This window comes from Paralichthys olivaceus, chromosome 3 (assembly GCF_024713975.1).
Source record: "Paralichthys olivaceus isolate ysfri-2021 chromosome 3, ASM2471397v2, whole genome shotgun sequence".
In the NCBI taxonomy this organism is placed as follows: domain Eukaryota; kingdom Metazoa; phylum Chordata; class Actinopteri; order Pleuronectiformes; family Paralichthyidae; genus Paralichthys; species Paralichthys olivaceus.
This window is the reverse complement of record NC_091095.1, coordinates 23592733-23616601: the sequence shown is the minus strand read 5'-3', so window position 1 is coordinate 23616601 and position 23869 is coordinate 23592733. Positions and strand designations below refer to the sequence as shown.

Below are 23869 nucleotides of genomic sequence, written 5' to 3'. Positions count from 1 at the left end.
TGGTGAGATGTTTTTGGCTACACTGGTCAGAGATAACTGCATGATGAGAGACGGAGAGAGAGAAAGAGACAGAGAGAGAGACATAAAACTATGTGAAACATGGAAGTAGCCTTTACCCATGGCAACTTCATGACCTGCTGTCACAATGTCACCACATTGGCAGGTTGTTTCAGGTTGACACGCAAATTAATGTCACTGTGCAATTTTTCATATGAACAGACACGATGACAAATATTGTGGAAACCTGCACATCTCTGTACAATGATGGCTCATTATACTCATCAATCAGGGCTCTGCAGAAAGGCCCAAATAATATCAAGTAATGATGAAAAGGAAATTTTTTGTTCCATGAGCCAAAAATGTAATATTAAAAATGTAATATCAAGACAGACAAACGTCTCCATCTAATCATAGTGCAGCTGGAAAGGTTTTAGTCTTGTATACTTTTCTGGGATCAAGCTTAAGCAGAATCTTGAATCTGTCCGTCTCAGTCTTTGTCAGTGCAGAGGAAATACTCAGGGGAGCAGGATGACCTCCTTCTCTTGTAAACAGAAGCTCTCCATGAGCGCCACACACCAAAATCTGTCCTGACACACGAACTGCACCACTCAGAGGCCGGGACTTTTCTAGGCCATCCCCAGTATTGTCCTTCAATTTAAGCATAGTTCAGAGAATTGTAAAGATGTGGTATTTCTGAAGTATCCGTGTGAAAGTGTATTTACATTGTAAGTGTTCAAATTATTTCTGCAAAGTGGAGTGTTTTTCCTTTTTTGTGGTGCAAACACTCTGTGTAGCTGAAAGCTGAAAACATATGGACAAAAAACACTGTTGTATTGACCTTTGTTATCAAAACATGGTTGAACTAGATGTTTTCAGACACTGTGCACTTATCGTAGATAGTTTGAGAAAAATTGTGCTGTTGAGAATAGAATTACCTTTTGCACCATTGACCTCAATGAAAACACTCCATAAAGAAAGTGTTTTACTTGGTGTTAAGTTCTTGTGATATTGCAGTATCGACCATTATCTATACCGCTTATCCCTTGAGGGTCACGGGGGGAGCAGGAGCCAATCCCAGCCGACATTGGGTGAGAGGTGGGGTACACCCTGGACAGGTCGCCAGGATATCACAGGGCCGACATGAGGGACAAACGACCATTCAAACCTACATTCAATTTAGAGTCTCCAATTAACCAACATAAAATCTGCATGTCTGTGGGAGGAAGCTGGAGAACCTGGAGGAAACATACACAGACCCAAGGAGAACATGTAAACTCCAGACAGAAAGATCCTGATCAGCCAACAGGTTGAAACCCAGAACCTTCTTGTCCGGAGACAACAGTGCTGACCACTGCACCATTCACTTTGTTGTTGCTCAGTTTTCATTGGCAACCAGTGAAAAATAGAAAAAACTTTATAAAACAGAGTTTATGCTCCTTTCAACTATATTTTCAAAAATAGCAGCAACAATCGCAAACATTGGTGCAGCAGACTATAGCTAATTTTCTTTGTTTCTATTCTTTTTAATTCATCATTTTGCAAATAATTTTATCTGTTGAGCTTTATAAATCCCCAAAATTTAATATTTGGATTAAGAATGTCTTTATCTCCACATCAAAACATGTTTTTTTCATGTATATTTTGGTCGGGTAGAATTATTAGGTATAAGTTTTAAAATGTATCTCCTCTGTAATTTATCATTTATCCTTACGCTGCACACACATTAAATGTGAAGCTATCATGCATACTGGTGTATTTCAGTGTAACGATAGGTCACTGCTGCCATAAGAGATGAATTCAGAGGAGTCAGCCATTGTGAGATAGTGAACTCTTCAATGGCTGGACACTATCAGACCTCATCCCCTACAGACACACATACTGAAATGTGAAACTTAGAAACCCAGGAAATTAGCTTTGGCTCAACATTTTATTTTCTCAGCCGAATGTCATTTAATATATTTTGTGATATTCCCCTGCATTGCAGTGCTGTTGTGCACTCAGGTGGTGTCCTTGGTGAATTAGTAGGAGGTTATTTGCATCTCCAGATGGCACACTTATCAATAATTCATCATGCTTTGAATACTTTCTTTCACTCTTGATTCTTTCCTCTGAAATATTTTGTGAAATGTGAATTTCCACATAAAACACTCCCGTGGAATGCCTTGTCAACCAAAATCTTTGAAGCACAAAGTGGCTTTGACATTGCAAATGTATATTTATTCATTTTTATTTAAGTTAACAATAAAGCAAAAGGAGGAGGCATTCCTTTTTAAAACTATCTCATTATCCTTACAATCAAAACTTTATAATCACATATATAAAATAAGTGAGTTGGCAGTACAACACAGGACTGATTTTCACAAGGATGGAGCGCTTTGTGCCTGTGTGATGTAAAAGCTTCTTGTAGAATAGAGATGAGAGGAGTGGGATAAAATAGTAGGTCTGATGATATTCTATAGTTTACCTCACGTCAAAAATTCACAGAACAAAATCAATGATTTATTTTTTAACACTATTGTTTCTACGTATCCAAACCTGATTTACCTCAACATATCATCAACTTAGTAACACACGCTGCACTTTATTTTGACCATCCGTGTTGAATGAGGATTAACCCAATGCTAAAAAGAGTTCCCAACATATGTACAACTTCCTTCTATTTGAGTAACATTTGCTAAAATCGTTTGGTGAGTGTTAATTGTTGGGCTGTTGGTCTGGCCATGGAATTTGTTTACAACATGGAAACAGCTTTATCTGCACGTCCATGGGAAAAGGTTCTGTCAGAAACTTGGTGATGTAGTGGTGTCATGGTGATTAATTAGTTTCATTTACATACTGCACATGTAGAATAGAATTTAGATTGAAGGGACTAATGGCATATACATGTATAGTATATGTCTATACTGTATCGCTTCCAATTCTGATTTACAACTTTTTCAGACGTCAGTGGCACAGATTTCTCAGACAGCAGTCATTCACTGGTCACAGTGATGTTACTACACTGAATCGATTTTGTAAGAAACAATGTTGACATTTTACTGTAAAAGGCAGGTGCTACTGAGCCTAAAGGCCTAAAGGTGGCTCATCTTACAATTGATGAGCCACCTTGTATGTTTGGTGCAGTATTCTATTTCCTATTCATTGATCTTTTTTGGACCAACAAATGCTTACACTAAATAAATGGACAATTTTACAATTCATTTAAGTTTGCATGTTACATTTCATTGGTTTGGCTATATAAATATATATTAGTTTGGATTGTATTCTTACCTATAAAGGACAATGTTAATGGACAACCATAACGATCCCTATTTAAAGTTTGGATATTTATGTTTGTTTAAATAGAAGGCATTGTTAATCACTGGCCATTTTAGTGGATTATTCCTTTAAGGTAATTTCATACATAGATAGTATAAAGTAGCAAAGACAAGTAACAACAGAATCAATAAACCTGCAATATAGAAGTCATGGACGACACGCACTGGCTGATATCCCATTTTCAATTCACAGATCAATATTCCCCCACACACCAGTAAACCCAGATATGTGTCTAATCCTATTCATTTTTCCACCGCTGAGTGTTTCATCTTTGGTAACAGCCAAGCAGAAACAACTATTCATTTGAGCAAGAGCACACAGCCTCTAGTCTCCTAGGCAACAAGCCAGGTTTCCCGCGGTAACAAATCACTGAAGCCCATTGGTGGGAGGATGAGGAGCTCCCTGCAGCATTCCCATGGCAACCGGCTCTGTGATTTCTGAGAAATGATGGCATGGTTTTTTTCTAACTCTAACACCAGGCTCACCCCCAATACTGACTTTCACACACACACGCACACACACACACACACACACACACACACACACACAAACACACACACTTACACACACACAAACACACACACACAGACACACACACACATTTTATACACATAAAAACACACGTCTGTTCTCTCGCTGACAGCTCTGCTTTTCCCTCCGATGTCAACACGTTGAACCTGTTTGTGAAATGAATCTCTAGCATTTTCTTTGTCAGACTGTCTTCACTGATGCACACATTAAACATGATTTCCTGTTACCAGCTTTAATTTCCATACCTGACTGAGTAAGAATGGACAAACCTCAGACCTCCCTCTGCATCGATTTCTCTGAGGTTGTGTCATGAGGGTGAAGTGACTGCAGAGAGAATGAGATGCAGCAAAAGCCATGAGGTCTGTTGGGATATTGGGTGTGTTGTTGACTGTATCGTGTCAACAAAATGGATCAGGATACAGGTTTCGCTGTAGCAATGTGGTTGATATTATATAGAAGAACCAACCCTATGATTTTATGAAAATACTGATATGAAAGCTGGTGAAACCTGTGATGTAGTAGCAGAGCATAGTGCTATTTTAAAGCCTCAAACGTGTTTCCGCATCCACACGCATGGCCAGCAGATGCTCGTAAGGTGTTGACCAGGATATTTGCGTGTAACCTTTTATGTGTGCACTAAGGGGCCGTGTCCCACTGACAAAAACAGATGTACAGGAAGCAAACGCTTAAGAGGAGGTCACTAGCATTTCAATGAAGAGGGATCCTTAAAATCTATCCACAAGCTCCCGTCTTTCATTTGCTCTTTGAACTGCTCCATCGTGTTGTTTCCAGACTCAATGATAATGTGGCTTAATGCTGTTCCCCACCCATAGGATGGTGCATAATCCTATATCTGAGAACATATTATTGTGAACTCCAGCTCTTCTCTGAGGTGCAGGAAACCCCCAAATCTCTTTTGTGTTTCCAAATATAAGGATGATGACATTCATTTTCGCTAAATCCCATTTGAGCTTTCAGCCGGCTGCTTTTACCTTTTAGCTTGAGCTATAAACACTGTCGCTTCTACACATGATCAGAGAAAACTTCATGCAAATTCGTTTATTTCAAGCATACACTGGATTTTAGTGTGGCAGCCGATACTGGGTGAACTTCACATTATTTTTTGTTCTTGAAACGACAAATAACAGCAAAGGTAAGTGTTGTTAGTTAGTATTAGAGAAAATGTTATAGGGATGTTTGGATGTATCATATTACTAGTGACCACAGTTTTATTCCCATCTCCAACCAAATGTCAGTGTTGGCACCATGAATGACCGCAATCTTTCCCTAACTTTAGCTTTCGTGGCCTTAACTTAATCATAAAGGTAATAATATTAACCAGATTAACACAATAGGCTAAATAAGACTGTGATTATCTTAACCTGAACAGATCGTCCTTGGAATAATCAATAATTAACATAAAGGTACAGTGTGTAGAATTTTGTGATATCTATTGTTGAAGTTGCATGTTGCAGCTGAACACCCCTCACCTCACCCTCTCCTTCCAAACATGAAAAAGAAACTGTGGTAGACTTCAGTTGTCATAAAAACTCAAAAGGTGTTTAGTTTGTCCAGTCTGGACTAATGTAAAAAACATGGCGGCCTCTGTAGAGAGGGTTCCCTCAATGTAAATATAAAGTATTTAAATATAAAGGGTCTTTTCTGGGGTAAAGAAAACTACAATTCATACAATTTAGATGAAATGAACTAGTGAAAACATCATGAGGATTATTCTACATTATATTTCTGCCAGTAGTTCCCTTTCACCTAAATCTCACACACTGGACCTGTAAATGAAAAAGACATGTTGAGTACTGATATTGGTCACATTATATAGACACGTATATGTCCTAATAACATGATAACATCCTAATTCATAGCAATTTGTGACATTGACGTAATGGCAGTTATAGACTGCTTGATGACGTATGCCATGTCATTTGTCATTTGAGTGTAAACGAGTAGCAGGAAGTTATGATGACGCCACTCACAGATATTTAGACTATGCTCTATAAAAGTGGCATATTAACATGGATTCCTTTAGCAACTCCTCATGTAAACATACTCTCAAGTACTACTTGTACTACTGTACTATCTTATTCTGAATAAGGTCAGTAGTTGGAATATTGGTGTCCATGAAAGTGTGCTCAGTGTTTATGTTTAGACACTAACATGAGCGTGGAGCACAAACAACATATATGGCTGCTCTATCAATGTTTTCAATGTAGTGTGTATAACCTTTAAACAAACACACACACACACACACAGAAACACACACACGTACACACTGGATAATCAGGCCCTCTTTGATCTCATCCTAGTTTGACTCAGTGGTTGCTATGCCAACAGGCAAGAATATAGCTTTGAGCTGCAGTACTATGGCTTTCATGACTGATGCAACAGTCATGACAGACACGCACACACACACAAACAGTCAGAGAGCACTTTCTCTCACTTTTTCCTCCAACAGTTGGGTGGATTTAGTATTTAGGTCACCTCTTTGTGGAAGGAGAGAGGAAGGAGCATCCCAATGTAATGGTTGGTGTTGATTGGTCAGAACAGTACACGCACACACACACACACGCAGAGCAAATACACTTGTGATCGACTGAGTGCTGCTCTGCTTTCACTATCCCTCTGTTCCTCTTTCTGTTTCTCTGTCCCTGCTGTTCACTTGCCAAAGGACACATGGGGGACTGTGGGCGGCCGGGTATCTTGTCCTCCTCTGTCTTCCTCCCACTTGTCTCCTTCACTTCTTCCTCCCTCATATCTAGTATGACCTACATTTCCTCCTGATGCCTTGGCCCTTTGATGCCTGCCTGGCTTTTCTTTTTTCCCACCTCCGCACGCACTAGAAGACACACACACCCGCACACACACACATGCACACACACACACTCACACACACACACACTATGGGGGTGGGGTGGAGTCACATTTAGAGCTGTTAAGGGTGGAGTTCTAAAATAGAATGCCAAGCTAAGTCCTGAGTGAACCCTGATTCAAAACACACAGTCTCTCTCTCTCTCTCTCTCTCTCTCTCTCTCTCACACACACACACACACACACACACACACACTCACACACACACTCACACACACACACACCCACACACACACACACACACACACACACACACACACACACACACACACACACACACACACACTAACCCAAGAAAATAGAGAAGGTTATGGATATAGTGCCACCTATGGACAAACAGCATCCCCTTCATGTTGATTTCTATGACTCCCCACTGCCCCCTACTGAGCTTTGTTAAAAAATATAACCACTTCTCAACACAGTCAGACCGCCTCTCTGCTTCCACCTAGTGGAGCTTATCCTGTCCTGTCTAAATACTCCCTGTTACACATGACGATCCTGATATTTGAACATATTACATATTAAAGTAGGTCATGTGCTTTTCACTTACTGTCAGGCTCTTAAGTGCAGTGGTGCAGTTAGCCCTTGGTCGGTGTTAATGCCATAACAAACATTGATATCCTGTTCCAGTATTTGGAGTTTGAAAATCATGTTGTTACAGGCCAGGAAGGTCCAAGCAAAGATCCAGTTGGCTGCATCATTTCCAAGATTCATTGTTTTTTGGACTATGACTCATTAGGAGATATAAATCAGCATAACCCAGCACTTGTTACATGAGATTTGACCACTCTTTCTGAGTTTCTTGTGAGTCCCCCAAAGTAATAGAGAAAACCCACTTAATAACAATAATACCTTTATTTGTATAGAACTTGTCAGTACGAAAGTGCTTTATAATAAACAATCAGAGTCAAAACAACATGAATAAAGATACAGATAATAGTCATAGAAATATAAAATAAAAGCTTTTTTATTAACTAACAATCACTCTCAGTAATCATTAGAAAATCAGCATTAGTTAATATAATGTAAGTCATGGATTTCTACATGAATCAATAGTAACAGCAAGATGCTCTTCAATTATAAAAATGTCATGAATGTAATAAATACCTTCTTAAAGTGTCCAAAGTCCAGAAACTTTAAAGTTTGAACTGGATGGAAACATTTAATGGCCGCCTCTGCTACCATCAGGAAACTGAGCCAAGCCTCCACTTCCTCCAATTCTCTCTCCATCCTGTGGTCCTGTGGCATGTGTGTGTGTGTGTGTTCATGTGTGTGTGTGTGTGTGTGTGTGTGTGTGTGTGTGTGTGTCTCTTTGTCAGGCAGCCAGACGTTAACACAGCAACAGCATGCTGACCCAGAGGAGCTTCAGAAAGGCCGGAGCCCACTGCACCTCAGGGTGAGCTCTCTGATCTGTTTCTCCGCTTTAATGCCTGTTTTCATCTCATGTCTTTTTTTTTACACATTTCTGTACAGCATAAGTAGAGGAGAAGAAAGTATATCCTTCAGGTGTGGTCTTTATCTTAAATTTAATCATAAAACAATATTGGCCCGTCGATCTTGTATACATGATAATGTTAAGAATGTAACATAAAATAGGAAAAACAATACTATGGGACACATTCATAACAATTAGAGAAAGTGTTTTTTAAGTATTATTTTATTACAATATCAACTCCATACTTTACTACAAAAGCAAGAATAATTCTGTAATATACATGTCATATACACAAATGCATTTTCACCAAGGTGCTGTATAATGTTTTTGGAGAAGCAAAGGAATATCAATTGAATCAATAGAATATGTTTGTATACTATTTATATATTTATTTGTTGTTTTAAAAACAATGCAGATTTCTCCTTCTGTTAAAATGAGACTGTAACTCTTGCTGATCAGCGGCAGCAGCGGCCAAACATATGCTGTATATACCCCAACCAGGCAATACTAACATATTAATGTTGTATTATTACAACTTTATAGTTACATCATAATGTTGTCATCTATACATTATACCATGATTACGGATGGTTGGTTAATCTACATGTAGATGGTGTTTCCGATTTAATTGGTTGTCAAAGTAAAAGCATCACTATATGACATAGTGAAGTCACAATGTCATCCCTCCCTTCCATATGCTTATAAATGCCTTTTTTAAAATCTTTATGAGATTTAAGTCATGTCTTTAACCCTATAGGATACAGATTTACATGCATTTTTATGTATGGCATCAATTCCTGACTTCATTGTGACTTATTCATGACGTCATTACATCATATGATGAGGAATCATTTTCTGATCCATATAAGCTTATGATAGGCCCTGATATATGTAGGGATCTTGGAAAATGTGTTTTTTGTATCATAGCTTTGTTGATAATGACCTTTGACTCAGCAGCAGAAGGTAATCATCTCGAGATACCCTTAAATAATACTCCCAACACACACACACACACACTGGGACATGCACTCTACTGGGAACCCAAACTCATTGCTCAGTAAATGAACACAGAATCCTCATGTCACTACAAACTGACACTGTCCACTCATGTCAAGTCAACATTCAGCTGATCTGTTAAAACCACTACAAAGCACTGAAGCCACAGCAGCTGAGTGCTGAAATGTAGATGGTCTCTTCACCTCCGCCGTGATGTCCAACATAGTTCTGTAAAATGTTCCATACTGCTCCCAGGAGATGGTAACAAGTCAACCCACGTTGTGTAGAGCAAGAGGTGTTCAGGGTGCAGAGTGGGGAGGTCGGTGCCATCAGAGTGATTTTGAAACTGCTTCTTTAAAGTACAATAGTTTCATTATTTTTTATATTTTGTATGACATTGCAGTCAGGGGATGGATTACCTAATCTTAGCATAAATATGGAAGCAAGGGGAAACAAGGAGTCCAGCTTGTGTTTAATCCATGCAGCTTTAGAGCTGCTGATATACAGAGCCAGGGTAGCTGTTTCCTCTTATAGTTTCTTTTATACTAAGCTAAGCTAACTATCGCCTTCATTCTCAAACAACTCTGTATTTATCAAACACATATCACCATGATATAAATCTCCTACCATGTCAAGTTCAGATAACCACCACTAGAGGTCCCTGTTTCTAAATTTAAACCACACCTGCATCATACCTTGACTGAGGTTTATGGACATTTAATTTAATGCATGGCCATCTGGACTGCTCTGATTTGATTTTTAATATTTCTAAATATATAGCCTACTTTATTTTGCACATCCCATCTGTTGTTCTCCTTCTTGTCTTCTCCTGCTCACTTTTCCTGTTTCTGTCCCTCACAAACACTGTCTCTCTCCTCTAAACCCTACAGACAATCCCCATCCATCTCAGATTAGTAGTGTGAGCACTGGGAGGCAGTGTGACTATTATGGCTGCCCCTCACTCTGCACTTTGGGAGTCATGCTCAGAGCTGCTCCGTCCCTGATAAACACAATGCCACATGTTGCCTAGTGGACACATCTCAACATGCCATGGGATTAAAAGACAAAATGAAAACCAGAAAAGGTTCTAACTTCAGCAGCATTTGAAGGTAAGAATGAATTTGACTTGATGACAAAAGGAAAAGATTTTTGACTACATTCTACAAAAAATTGGAAAGGGGGGTTTTTATTTCAGTCAATGAAATGAAAACTAAACCAATGCCCTGTGTCCTATGTGAGCTGTCTTTTAATTTTGCTTTCATTATGTTGTTCAATCCCATGATCATTTTATGCAGCATTTTTGTAGTCATACATCCACACTGGAAATTTAAAAGATGATGAATGTAAACAGCTTGATTCACTGTTTTACATTATAAATCACATCATGGTGAAAATGTGACTATCTATGTCATCTATGTTATTGTTTTATACTGGGGGGTTTGCTCGTGAAAAAAACGATCACACAGTTCCTCTCAGCTCTATAAAGCATTTTCACATGTTTGAGCTCATTGGTTGGTTTTGCGGCCTGTAGCTTTACTGCTTCACCCTCACCGCTCTGATAGGCATCATCTTTGGCTGCATCAGGCAGCGGTTTTCAACAAAAAACTTTTAAAAGCCATTGAGCACTATCTGTACAGCAACAGACAGCTAGTTTGTGGAAAGTAGAACAAAGTGGAAGCAGAGTGAACATTGGCCTTAACTCATCAAGTAGTAAGAACCATGACTCTTCAGCAGCTTCTTCCCACAGGCATCGCTCTGAGGGCATTTCCGACAATATAAATCTAAGCAGACTGATATACTGTTGCTAGTGTCTTGTAGTCTGTAGTTAATTGTATGTCTATTTGTCCATTTAGTCAAATTCCTAGTATGTGTAAACATATATGTCAAATAAAGCTGATTCTGATTAGTCTTAATCTGGCTCTGTTGCCACTCATGTCAGTATTGTGTCTAAAAACTCGTTTCTGCTGCCCCCAAGTGGTCACAAATGTCAGTCAATAGAAAAAACACATTTACAATATTTTCTTTCTTTCAATTTTTATTTCATGTAAATGTATACTTTGTGACTTTGTAGGTAAAGTTTGATGAAGCTGTGGTGTACACGCTGCCGTCACACAGCTAGACGTCCCTTCCATGGACTTTAAATTGGCTGCCAGTCTCATCTTCAGTCCTGATCAGTCACATTCAATTCAATTCACTTTTATTTGTATAGCACCAAATCACATCTCAAGGCACTTTACAGTGAAGGTCAAGACATTCCAAATAATAGAGAAACCCAACAGTTCGCCCAATGAGCAGCACTTTAGTGACTGTGGAGAGAAAAAGAAGAAGAAACCTCTAGAACCAGACTCTGTGAATTTGATGAAGAGTTGGATTATTTAAACTGATTTTCTTGTAAGTAAATATTGGAAATAACAAGGAAAACTGAATGTGTAGCCATACTAACAAATGCTTGTCTTTATATCAAAGGGGTTTACTTTCACAACATGTGGAATAATGAAGGAATATAATTCAATAATTCAGAACAGGAACAATTCATTAAACAATGAATCCCTTTCTTTTTCATCAGAAAAAAAGCTGATAGTCCAAAGCTGCTGTCAGCTCTGATGACAATGAAATTTAGATGCACTGCAATGACTGTGCAGCAATCTGGATTATTCCATTAACGGTGCGTCGCTGTGAGGTGCCACCAAGTCTGGTCTGAACCATTAACACCAGCTGCCTCTGCTCCTCTGCCATTAGCACTCAGCCCAACACTCACACCAGAATCTGTCTCAGACAAGACAACATTAATGCCATTTACAGTACATCACACTGTCCCTGTCCTCCTCACATGTCCCTCTGTCTTTTTCTCTCCTCGTGCCTCTCCAGCTTCACTCTCAATGTGTTTCACAGAGTGCACTGTGCTGTGGCCTATTATATACTGTGTGTGTTGCTCTCCAGCTGCAGTACAGATGTCTGGCAGGAGAAGTAACACATGCTGACATATTGGAGCTCACAACAGTGGCAGTGGACACAACATATTCTTGTAAAAAAAAAATTATTTCAATAATTTGTGTTTTTATCTCATAAATGTCTCCAACTACAATCAAACCAGAGATGTTATGGGTCCATGGCTTGTGAACAGGGATTCCAACTGTGACAAAACAACTTGGCACTAGTTGACTAACTAGAGTAATAAACTACAATAATAATATCTTTATTTATATAGCACTTGTCAAAACATAATTACAAAGTGTTTCATAAAAAACACACATATAAAAATACAGAAAATGAACAGAAAAACTAATAAAAACACTAGATATCACAAAATTCTACACACTGTCCATTTAAATGTATAATTTAATCAACCTGATATTAAAAAAATGCAAAAGAATGGGATGATAATTGTAGAGCTGGCATGACTGCATTGTGTGGAAAGATGCAGGCAGACATGTATTTACTGAATCCAGTGCAACATTAAAGATCAATGTAGTTACAGATTATTTTTGTAACTAGTTAACTTCATGAGTAGTTTCACCGGTAACAGCTGTATGGAGGCTGTTCAAATGCATGTAGAGGGGAAAGTGCCAGCCGTTATTTGTGTTTACAACAAGTTCATTATACTCTTTGACTCAAAACGAGACTGAACAGCTGTGTGACACGCTCACTGTCGTCTGTCAGGTGCCAACAGACAACTGCTGGTCTCACACACACACACAAACGCATGCCATCCCTATAAAACCTTCCCGAAACATAACCATGACATCACTGCTGAGATGCACCCTGTGCATGTGTGTGTAGGAGGCACGTCTGTGTGTGTCTGTGAGCTGGCACTGAGAAACGCAGCACCTGTGCTTTCACCACACCACCCGACGGTCCCACCTTCCAGGAAGGCTGTGAGGTTTATGTGTCAATGAGAGAAGTGTCTCATGAACTCTGTGAGATTAATCCTGCTAGTGTGTGTGTGTGTGTGTGTGTGTGTGTGTGTGTGTGTGTGTGTGTGTGTGTGTGTGTGTGGAGGTCTAAGGGTAAAGGGAGTATAGTGTGTGGAAAACATGTGCAAGCATGCGTTTGTGGGGTTTGGCCTCATCAGAGAACATTCTTTAGTGGTTTTAAACACACGACATGCTGCCCTTGACCTATTTAACAGGTGTCAGAAAGGTGGATATGTGTGTGTGTGTGTGTGTGTCTACAACACACAGAAAGACATGTATAAATATATACATGACATATGATACCATTCATGTTAAAGTCTCTGAAGACTAAATGGTAAATGGTTGTATTTATATAGCGCTTTTCTAGTCTTGATGACCACTCAAAGTGCTTTACACTACAGTTTTCCATTCACCCATTCACACACACATTCATACATACAGTGCTTCTATAGCTAGCACTTTTTTTGTTGTTCTATTGGGCAATTTGGGGTTCAGTATCTTGCTCAAGGACACTTTGGCATGCAGATAGGAAGACTGGGGATTGAACTTCCGACCTCCTGGTTGGAGGATGACCGCTCTACCCCTCAGACACAGCCACTATTGTCTAAGTGCATATGCATTCACACGATGACACATTTGCAGTGAATTATTTTTGTCCACCTCTTCCTCTCTACTGTCTTGTAGCGTCCATCTCTCTATAAGCTTCTCTTGTCCACTTTTATTTTCAGTACACTACCACACTCACCTACTCACATACACATATGCACACAAAACTATTATTTCAGATATCTGTCATCCATTTAAAGATCAAAAGCAGCGTGAATCTCATTCTGGTCCCTCCACAGAAAAAAGTAGAAGAAGACTAAGATAATGTATAATGTATAACTTCTGTTTTGTATTTGCTTACACTTGTGCAGATCACTCGTACTGATTATTTGGGTTGGGTGTGTAACCTACCACACACTGACCTGATCTGCCAGCCAGCCAACTATAAAAGTAAATAAAAAGTATTGAATCACTCAATTTCTGGTTTTCAGAACTGAAGGACTGAGTCTGAAATCAATCACTATGTGTAGTCCTTGATATTTTGGGTTCAAGTTTGCCATTGTGTACTGCTGTCTGAATGTGTAGTGAGAGTTTTCATACCCTGCATAGTGGACTCACTGTATCCCACAAGGCATTGTGAAAAGTCGTGTACAACCCAAGGTCACAAACTGAGAAATATACACCATCATACATTGGCCTTGTACTGAATAAAAGAAAAACATTCAACAGATGAGAGGAGAAAGAGAAACAGCATGATGTGAAAGAAATGTGTGTCATGTCTAAATATAAAAGACTTTAATAAAACAAAGCCCCAGATGAGACTCAAGAGAAGCAGCAGCGAACATAAAAGCCTTTTTTCTGTTTCTTCATATGGAAGATACAGTCAGTGTAATATGTTCTGACTGACTAATGTGTCGTGTTTGAATTGTTCGACAACAAACTGTAGAGTATAGTAGTTTTTAATTTTGCAGATGAGCTCAATATAGTCCTCTACATGGAACTCTCTATGCTGCGAGTAGGAAGGAGTGAATGAATGGACACAGCCCTGGACTTTAGTCAGACCCCAGTCCTGGTTTTTAGGACCCATGACTTTACCTGGATTTGAGCATTGACTCCATTTGGAATTGAGGGTGCAGACTTATTATGTCAGCATTCATATAATAGGTCATAATAATATCAAATAAGTTATTGATCGCTATATGAAATCTGTAACATTATTAAATGTCATGCAATGGCAGACGCGTGTGTTGATCAGCCAACATACATATTCATGGGGTGCCATCAGTTTGTGTTGAGAAATGATGGCACTAAGTCTAAAGAACTCAATCAAACTCAGACTTAGACTCGGACTTAAGAAATTGGGAATCCGACTTTCAGATTTAGCGACTCGAGTAAAACGCTGCCTGTCTTATGTAGAATCACAGTTGTGTCTGTTGCCACCTGCTGAATTTCAGTCCAATATTTATATTCTTCTATATCTTGTTTGGTCTCAGAAGCACTTTCTTCATTAATATATATGGTTTGTATTTTATTGTAAGACAGAGTATTAGGAAAACAATTCAGACATTTCAGGAATAAAGTCATAATATTACGAGAATAATGGATACTTAAAATAATGTGGCGCTGATGAGTCATAAGATTCAGTATTTCATTTTTTGTGAAACATATACAGACGTTTAGCTTCACAAGGTGCTCCATGCTTTAACACCAGTACAGGCTCCTTTTCTGAAATAACAAGCCTAAAACTACAACTACTAAGTTTTATTAAGTTTGATATCGTCATGTTCATGTCCCTGTCCTCGCTGTCACCCCCCCAGCCCACACCCACACACACACCACCCACATCCTCTCTGACAGATGCTGATGGAGCTGACGCACACTCATGTTAAATAGACCTGACACCTCAGACAGAACAGAATCAGAGTCATTAAGCAAACACTTGTGGATTATAGTTAGAGGATGGCTATAGTAGTTTTCATTGGTTTGTTTTCTCCAAAGAAAAAGTTTTCTATTTCTGTCTTTTCAATGTTCCTCTGACAGTAAATATCAGAAAAGCTTCCTTAACGTTGGGTGCTGCGTGTCAGGCAATAATCTTTCTTTTTACTGAGTTTTGGCATCAAACAGTGAAGCCTGAGGAGCTTTAGATGAAATGGGGAAATATTAGTCTGGATAAAGATTAACATGAGCCAATGGACTGAGGTGTTGTAAAGTGCAAGGTGCCATGTTTGGGGACGACTGCTCCGACAGTCTGACCATTGACCTCTGTCAGACACCACAGTCCGAGATCAGGTGAGCACCGTGTCGTCTTATGTCTGCGTTAGAATATAAATGCTTTTGTTGGAACCAGGATAGTAATCCTTTTATATTGTTTTCAGTTCACATATGACTGGATTAACTCATGAGTTAAGTTTTGTGTTTTCTTTTGACTAAACTAAATTCTTCTGCTGCAGTATTACACTGACCAGAGAAAATCAATATGTCCATTCAAAAAGACGTTTTTTCTCTGAGGAACCTCATATTAGACATGTATTACATGAAAACATTTTCACCAAGTTATCACAGTTATTATTATGATTATCTTAATGGATGAATCTGGAAACTTTTCATGGACCCCTGGTAGTGTGCCACTGACCCCCATTTGAGTAACATTTGGTAGTGGTAAACATAATATTCAATAATAATCAGTAATAAAAACAATAATCAATAATATTTAAATGTAATCAGATTCAATGAAATTCAAGCGTATGAAGCTCTATAGTAGTTCATCTATTGTCATATAGCCACTGTTATGCCTGACAATTGAGAAAACCCATTTATTAGTGACCACTGAATAAATTAAAACATATATGATATTCATCATCACTGTAAATAAAAGCAGCTTAAATTGTGAATGTGTTGTTACTCTTCTGATTCAGCTTGTGCCCCCCCAAATACCCTGGATGGCAAACAGGGATGGAGAGTAGAGTTCAAATATCCGTCTTATATTTTGATAATTCACTTCCTGTCGCATCACTAATCATCTTATTACCAGTGTCATTTTCAGTGAACTCTAGAGAGGGTCCCCTCAATGTAAATATAAAGTATTTAAATATAAAGGGCCTTTTCTGGGGTAAAGAAAACTACAATTCATACAATTTAGATGAGACGAACTAGTAAAAACATCATGAGGATTATTCTAAATTACATTTCTGCCAATAGATCCCTTTCACCTAAATCTTGGACCTTAAAATATAAAAAACTGAGTGAGCTGTTAATTTATTCAACATTTCAGTCAGCTTCTTATGAATGATAAAACATCAGCAGAAAGAGGTCACCGCACCAGGCCCATGGTCCAACAAGTTCTATTGGTTTGTTTAAGGCAGCTGTGGCTGAGGGGGCAGAGTGGTCTTCCAACCAGAAGGTCGGCAGTTTGATCTCAGTCTTCCCCATCTGCATGCCGTAGCCCAAATAACCCTTCATAGAAAAAAAAGTGCTACCTTTAGATGCAGAAGAGCTATATAAATACAGACCAATTACCATTTAGTATATATAAACTAAACAGTGTCATCTCCTATTCATTTTGAAATGGGTGATGTATTGCTATTACAATAGTATATTTACAAATATAAGAGAGAATACTTCGCTGCAGAGGAAACAGATCTGTTTAAACACCTATTGTAAGTGTATTGCTTTAATCGTTTTCCAATTTCAGTCATTCATTGTCAATCTAATAACATTATCACCTCATTTTAAGACCAACACATCTATGGGTGATCAGATAGTCGAAAGCACATTTGGAATTTGGAACAATGTGGGTGTTGGATGGTATAATGTCAATTACAATGGAATGACATTAGCAAAGACACTTGCATCATGTGTTGTGTTTCAAAATACTTTTTTTCAAACTTTTGCAAATGTAAAATTAAACACATAGAGAACTCTGGTCAGTTCTGATAGATACAGCTGCTGCTAAACATAAATGATCCTATGATTTAAAATTAGGAACCATCTATCAGATTTGAAGGATAAATCCCAGCCTCCTGGTAGTACGCTCCCGTGGAACCATCAGACCCGGTGGGAGGATTTGAGACATTGTGTTTGGCATTTGAATGCGATAAATAAAACCAATCTATCATTAAAGATGCCATAAGCTCTATTGATGAAATATTATCAATGTCAACATCATTGGTACCAGCCTGGTAGAACTGCACCTTTACTATAGTTCACCTGTGGTGCATTAGCAGTGGCCGAAATCAACTGGGTGTTTCACCAGATCCAAACGTTGTTGTTATATAATCTTATAATATAATATGTCTCAATAGGGTTTTATACAGTCTTATACAGTATTATTTTCATATGCTGATGCTGCAGCTTCATTCAGCTGCATCCACTATTTTTATATAGTTTTGTCAACGTCCCAGCCTTGGTGGGAACATGTAGCCAGAGGTGTCTAATTTCTGCTTTACAGGTTCAAAAACATTGATGCTAGACATTAATTGTTTGCAAAACACAGCGCTCGGGTTGGCATCATTTAATGTTTTACTGTTTATGTCTAGTGTGCTTTCCCTTTTGTGCAGGAGCCCTTACACTGTAAAGGAATGGCAGTTATGTATTTTGGACACATACCACATCGTGTTTTCCTCTAGTTTACAAAGATCAATCTCTTTAGACAAATATAACTCTCAAAGACACTAGCAGACCTGTGTAGGCATGCAGTCAGTCAACACACTTGCCACACATAAATCAAAAGAAACACATGTTCTCAAGAAAGACACGTGCAGACACACAAACGCACACACACACACACACGTCAGCCTTAATCATTTAGGTTACATGTTTTTTCAAACAATCACTTGACATGTAGACACACTAATGTGCTGTCACACTGAATTATTTTCTCAACAAATATCTAATAGCGTTACTCTATATTGGTTTAATTAAACCTCAGTAGACAAATACACAACAATCAAAGTACAGTTCAAAGTCAAGGCAGCGGCCCAGTGGCCAGGAAACAGTCGTCTTGGAAAAATCTGAACCTCATGATTTACAGTCACTGCCAACACTCAAGTGCCAAAGTGGAATGTGGAGTCACCTCTATATGCAGCGAGGAAGAAAGTGGGAATGTGAAGGTCGTGGTGGGTGGATGGTGTGTAACATGTCAGACTGTGAAGTCTGTGCAATGCTAAAGGGAAGATACACGGGAAATAGCTCCACCACTGAACACATACCAGGTTCACAGCTGCCTCTGCTGCATGTTTTCCAAGCTCATTCTCACGTTAGAAAGGACGTTTATTTATAACAACACAATTTGATTGGCTAGTGTCTGCAAATGGGTATTTGGCAGGCAAATCGAAGCAATGACAACATAATGCAGTTCGCCAACACATGACGTCACCAAATTCGAAGTTAATAGAGTGTTTCCATTGAAGCCTCCAACGCAAACATGTGAGTGCTCTGTTACAGTTTTAGCCAAGAGGAATAATCATATGTATTTTAACCTTAAACCTGACTGTGATAAACAAAATCCCCTGACTACAACTATAGTTGCTATTTAAAGGTACTGTAAAAACTGAGAATTTGAACAACATCAGGACCAAATGTAATTCACTTGTGGAAGACTCACAGAATGTACCATACTCACCTTGCACACCTTTCTACTTCTTAGGTTAGGTTTAGGAAAGAATAAGAACATTTAGTTTAAAATAAGTACTTCTTTAAGATTATAGGATGTCTGTTTTAATGGTCACAATAATGAAAATGTAGTAAGGATGTGAAAAGGTCACTGATATGGGAAACATCACAAACTATTGACTTTACCAGGAAAACCAGCAGCAGGTTCCATCACTCTTTATGGTACCTACTTCCTCCTTTGCTCCTGGCACAATGTCTATGGCCACCAGGCGTCACCTAACAATAAAATGTAACCATGGATCATGATGGGCTGTTGCACAGATGACCTATAGGCTTGTTTATCACAAGAGGACAGCTGACGACATTGTAACTTCTCAGAGAGAAGTGTTCCACTAGTATTAATGACTGACGAGAGCATGCTGTTAATCCTGGATCATAAACTATGATGAGGCATGCTGTGTCAGGTCAGTGCTGACATATGAACGTATGGCTGGACAACCAGCAGGGCTTGTTTGCACCTCTTTGATGTCACACATACTCCTGTTGGGTTAGAGATGCTCTTCAAGTCAACATAGCCACTCATATTTTCAGCCACCATTAACAGGACATGTGCTTTTTGACTCTTTTTCTCATGTTTGTGGTCATGGTTTTGGAAATCACTTGAACGTAATCTATCATGTAATCTATGCCTATGCTGTAGTTGCTTTTAGCTGTTTTTCAGAGTTAAAATTTTCTATAAATCTGAATCATATCTAGCCTTCTTAAGGTGGCCTCATTGTCTCACTGACTGTCAGCACAGCAAACACCTTCTCATTCCAGGAGCCGTACATTCTGGTGTTTTATCACACTTGTGTCTCCTTCAGATCCACGGGGTAGTCTCCTGCATCTAAAGGAGACACACCAGGTCTTCAATGAACTGCAGTGCAAATCCACTTGTGATACATTTTGACAGAGCAACTGCTCCGGTCATCCATTGCTGACTGCTACTACGAGTATCAGTGCACCAAGCAGCTACTGCCAAGGAAATGTTATACTGTGCCACTTATTATTTATTCATCTTTTATTTACATTCTTAAATTGATATTATTTTATTTATTCCATAAAATCTATTCAATAACTCCTTTTTAGTTTCTTTGCTGGTCGACCAGAAGTATTTTCCTCACTGTTCATCGGAATCTGTGATGGATGACCATAGGGACTCCCTCTCCCCTATTAAAAAATAATTGTTATTCTGCTAGTTTACTATGGAGCAAAGATCCTTGAGTTGCTTTTTAAACTTATGTTTAGCTGACTATAAGAATTTTATGTTTGTAGGAGAAGGCGTCCAGCTGTTCATAGACTTACTGTTTGCCTAAACAAGCCATAATTGTGCTGGTTAATGATCACAATAACTTTTTTTGTCATTTTATGTGATAGCCCTTTTTTATGGTAGACTTTTCTGGGGGCATTGCACTCTTACCAAAACCACTCTATTAATTCCAGCTGCATGGATTGTGTTTTATAATTTAGGAGGACATATATGTCACTTCCTCTTTTACCAGACCCTACCTCACTCACCATATCTGCATGTCTTAGGGTCAGCAACGGTGGACTTCATTTCCCACATGCCTCAGACAGGATGTTTCTGTGGGCAGGAAGTAAAGCAAAAGATGGAAGAAGTGACCGCAGGTATTGGAACATCACACAGTGTATGCCCAGCCTTACTACACACAGAGTTTACTGGGAGTTTTACTGAGAGTTTTACCTGTTTGTGATAAAATGAGAGAAAACTGTCAAACTTGATCCTCTTTGATACAAATGTCAAGATCCATCTACCAGAAGTTCCGTGAGTATGAGGTGCTGGACAAGAGGAAGACGGTGACAGCTTTGAGAGCAGGAGAGGACAGAGCCATACTGCTGGGCCTAGGCATGGTCTTCTTCACTGTCATGATGTACTTTGTCGTGGGAATCACCATACTGCGCTCTTACGCAGAAAGGTAGAGACACTTTCAGGCCACGAAGCAACAAATGCATGCTCACTTTTGTGTTGACACAGTTGTTGTTGGATCAATGCTGAGATATATGATCCCTGTATCAAGTAGGAAATCATTGTTCTATCCCACAGTGTGTGGACTGAAGAGGTTAGCTGCACAATCGTGAACTCCACCATCATGTGGGATGTAAACTGTTCATACAGTTGTGGGTCAGAGTGCTGGAAGAGCTCCCGTTACCCCTGTCTCCAGGTCTACGTCAGCCTCAACTCCTCGGGAAAGGTGATGCGACTGCTGCACAACGAGGAGACGCAGGATAACAACCCCGAGGTACTCAACATCTGATGATGATGCTGCTGTTAGAAACCCTGAAACATTAAGTAGTACATTTAAATTATTAAGTTTTTTATTGAGTCCTTCTCATTTGTTTTGGGGTTGTGTTTGCAACTTCATTTATATTACACATATCTATTGTTTATTAATGTGTTTTTACACAAAGTTGTTCATGCCCATTAAATCCACCCCACACACACACACACACACACACACACATTGACTTCTAATAGCTTTGAATTGCAAACCTACAAACTGATCATTCAATAAACCAGTGGAACAGTGGTCTAGCGTTAAGCACACACAGGCATTGTAATGGTTTATAAATACTGTGTTTATTTATTAATTATTAATAAAGCAGTTAAATGATTGAAAAGCCCAAACACCTCTGCCACAAGACTGGGCAGCTGTATAATAATGATCTATCTGGAGAAAAACAAATACATAACTTTGAGTTTACTCTTTATTTCTTCCCCTTTTCCCTCAGTGCTTCTACATCCCAAAGTGTCGTAAAGACTATGCAGCCACACACGCCATGGTTCAGAATATTTCTGGGCGTCTCAGGTCTCAGCACCCAGTTCAGTGTTTTGTGGACCCTACGGAGAGGATGGACTGTGCCATTTTGACTCAGATCTATGGTCGGGTCGCCGTCTTCCACTCCCTGTTCTGGCCAACCTGCACATTGATCGCAGGAACCATTATCATTGCCATGGTGAAGTTGACTCAGTACCTATCCATCATGTCTGAGCGACTGAGCCGCATCAAGACGTGACGGACAGAATGGTGGCCGGTGGAAGTTCCTGTAATAGCGACAGAGGGACAGTGGAAGCAGTGAAGTGGATCTGGAAGCCAGATGTGGTCTGAAGGGGACACCTGGAATGCTGGAATTTACAATCTAAAGGTTTTAAGAAAGAGGAGTACGTGTTTTTGAGACAGTTGTAATCCACATTTGAAGATAAACGGACGCTGGTTGGACACTTGTGGCATCTGCTATTGATTGGTGTATAACTGTTTGTGGATTAGTGTTTAATTTTTTTAAATCTATGCAAAAATGGCATAATATGTTGATGTATCAGTTCTGCATTTGCTGTTAAACATTTGGGAACTATGTTCTTATTTTCTTTCTCTCTCATTGTGTCTAATGTCCAATGAATATGAAGCTACAGCTAGCAGCTAGTTATCTTATTTTAAGATTAAGATTAAGTTTCATCTTTATGGTCCCACACACAGCATGCAACATGCAAACATGGGGAATTTCGACCTCTGTATTTAACCCATCCGTGTGAACGGAGCACACACGGAACACGCGGAACACAATCCACACAGTGACCACACATGGAACAGTGGGCAGCCATGATGGCGCCCGGGGAGCAATTGGGGGGTTCGGTGCCTTGCTCAAGGGCACCTCGGCACCAGGAGGTGAACTGGCACCTCTCCAACTTCCGTCCATGCTGGACTTGAACCGGCCACCCTCCGGTTCCCAAGCTTTCACTGCCTCCCCATCTTAGCACCACAGCTAGCCTGACTTCTTCATTCTACTTACAATGAGAAATATTCAGAAACAAAAGAGATATTCATAATTGCACAAATGGTTTGCATCTATTAAATGCAGGTTATCCAGTGTATGTATGGGTCTATGAGATTCTATTTGTGTTAGGTGTTTTAATAAATGGTGTCAAAAATTTCTGAAACCAATGAAAAAGTGTAAGACAAGATGTCTGCTGTCCTAAAAAATGGGGGATTATTAAGATCAAGTAGATATCAGTTTTGTGTAAGTGTATTTCCTATCTTTTCAGACTGTATTTTGACACCAAAAGTGCATTTAAGCCATCTGGGTCCACATCACCAAGCCCAGATTCACTGTTTTACTGTATCTGTGTCTTAGGATAAGAGGAATTGCAGTTTGAGATTGAGGAGTAAAAAAACATCTTCATCCCTATTTGCTTTGATATTTGAAAGTCTGCATATTGCTGTGGTTAAACGGTTACTGTAGAAACTACACTGTGATCCAGGGTCTCTTAATGATTATTGCAGGTTTTTTTCTTAGCATTTGGCCCACATATCTCCATTTTAATCAACTTTAAGAGCCTGTCAATGTCAATGTCAAATTTATTAATAAAGCACATTTAAAACAACTTGTTTGACTAAAGTGCTTGACAAGTACAAGGTACAACAAGAGGACAGTAACACACAATACATCAGAGTAAAAATAGAATGAGAGAGAAAGTAGAATGATAGAATTTTTTTAAATAAAGTTAAATATAAAATACATAATAAATTAAAATAAAGTCAGCTGGGAAAAACATTTACCCAAGGAGAAAGCCAAGGAGAAC

The 23869-nt window shown here is 39.1% G+C and overlaps 1 protein-coding gene across 3 annotated transcripts; it reads left to right on the top strand.

Moving 5' to 3' along the window:
- Positions 1–8038: 8038 nt before the first annotated feature.
- s100p (S100 calcium binding protein P) lies at positions 8039–23671 on the top strand. 3 transcript variants are annotated; one of them, XM_069522551.1, is made up of 6 exons: positions 8039–8128; positions 10054–10272; positions 20809–20901; positions 21039–21209; positions 21338–21533; positions 22024–23671. In XM_069522551.1, exons 3-6 carry the CDS (start codon positions 20852–20854, stop codon positions 22306–22308), a joined length of 702 nt encoding a protein of 233 aa, XP_069378652.1. In that variant the 5' UTR covers positions 8039–8128; positions 10054–10272; positions 20809–20851; the 3' UTR covers positions 22309–23671. The 3 variants fall into 3 exon arrangements, with proteins under 3 accessions (XP_069378652.1, XP_069378651.1, XP_069378653.1); XM_069522550.1 differs by lacking the exon at positions 10054–10272 and having other exon boundaries at positions 8043–8128; XM_069522552.1 differs by lacking the exon at positions 8039–8128 and having other exon boundaries at positions 9060–10272.
- Positions 23672–23869: the final 198 nt, after the last annotated feature.

What these genes read in the sequence shown, in the direction of transcription:
- s100p (XM_069522550.1), top strand. Translation starts at nt 8,079, where the DNA reads ATGCTGACCCAGAGGAGCTTCAGAAAGGCCGGAGCCCACTGCACCTCA. An exon ending in GGAGCCCACTGCACCTCAGG is followed by an intron (nt 8,129 to 20,808) that starts GTGAGCTCTCTG and finishes TGCATGTCTTAG; the next exon opens with GGTCAGCAACGGTGGACTTC. An exon ending in CTGCGCTCTTACGCAGAAAG is followed by an intron (nt 21,210 to 21,337) that starts GTAGAGACACTT and finishes TCTATCCCACAG; the next exon opens with TGTGTGGACTGAAGAGGTTA.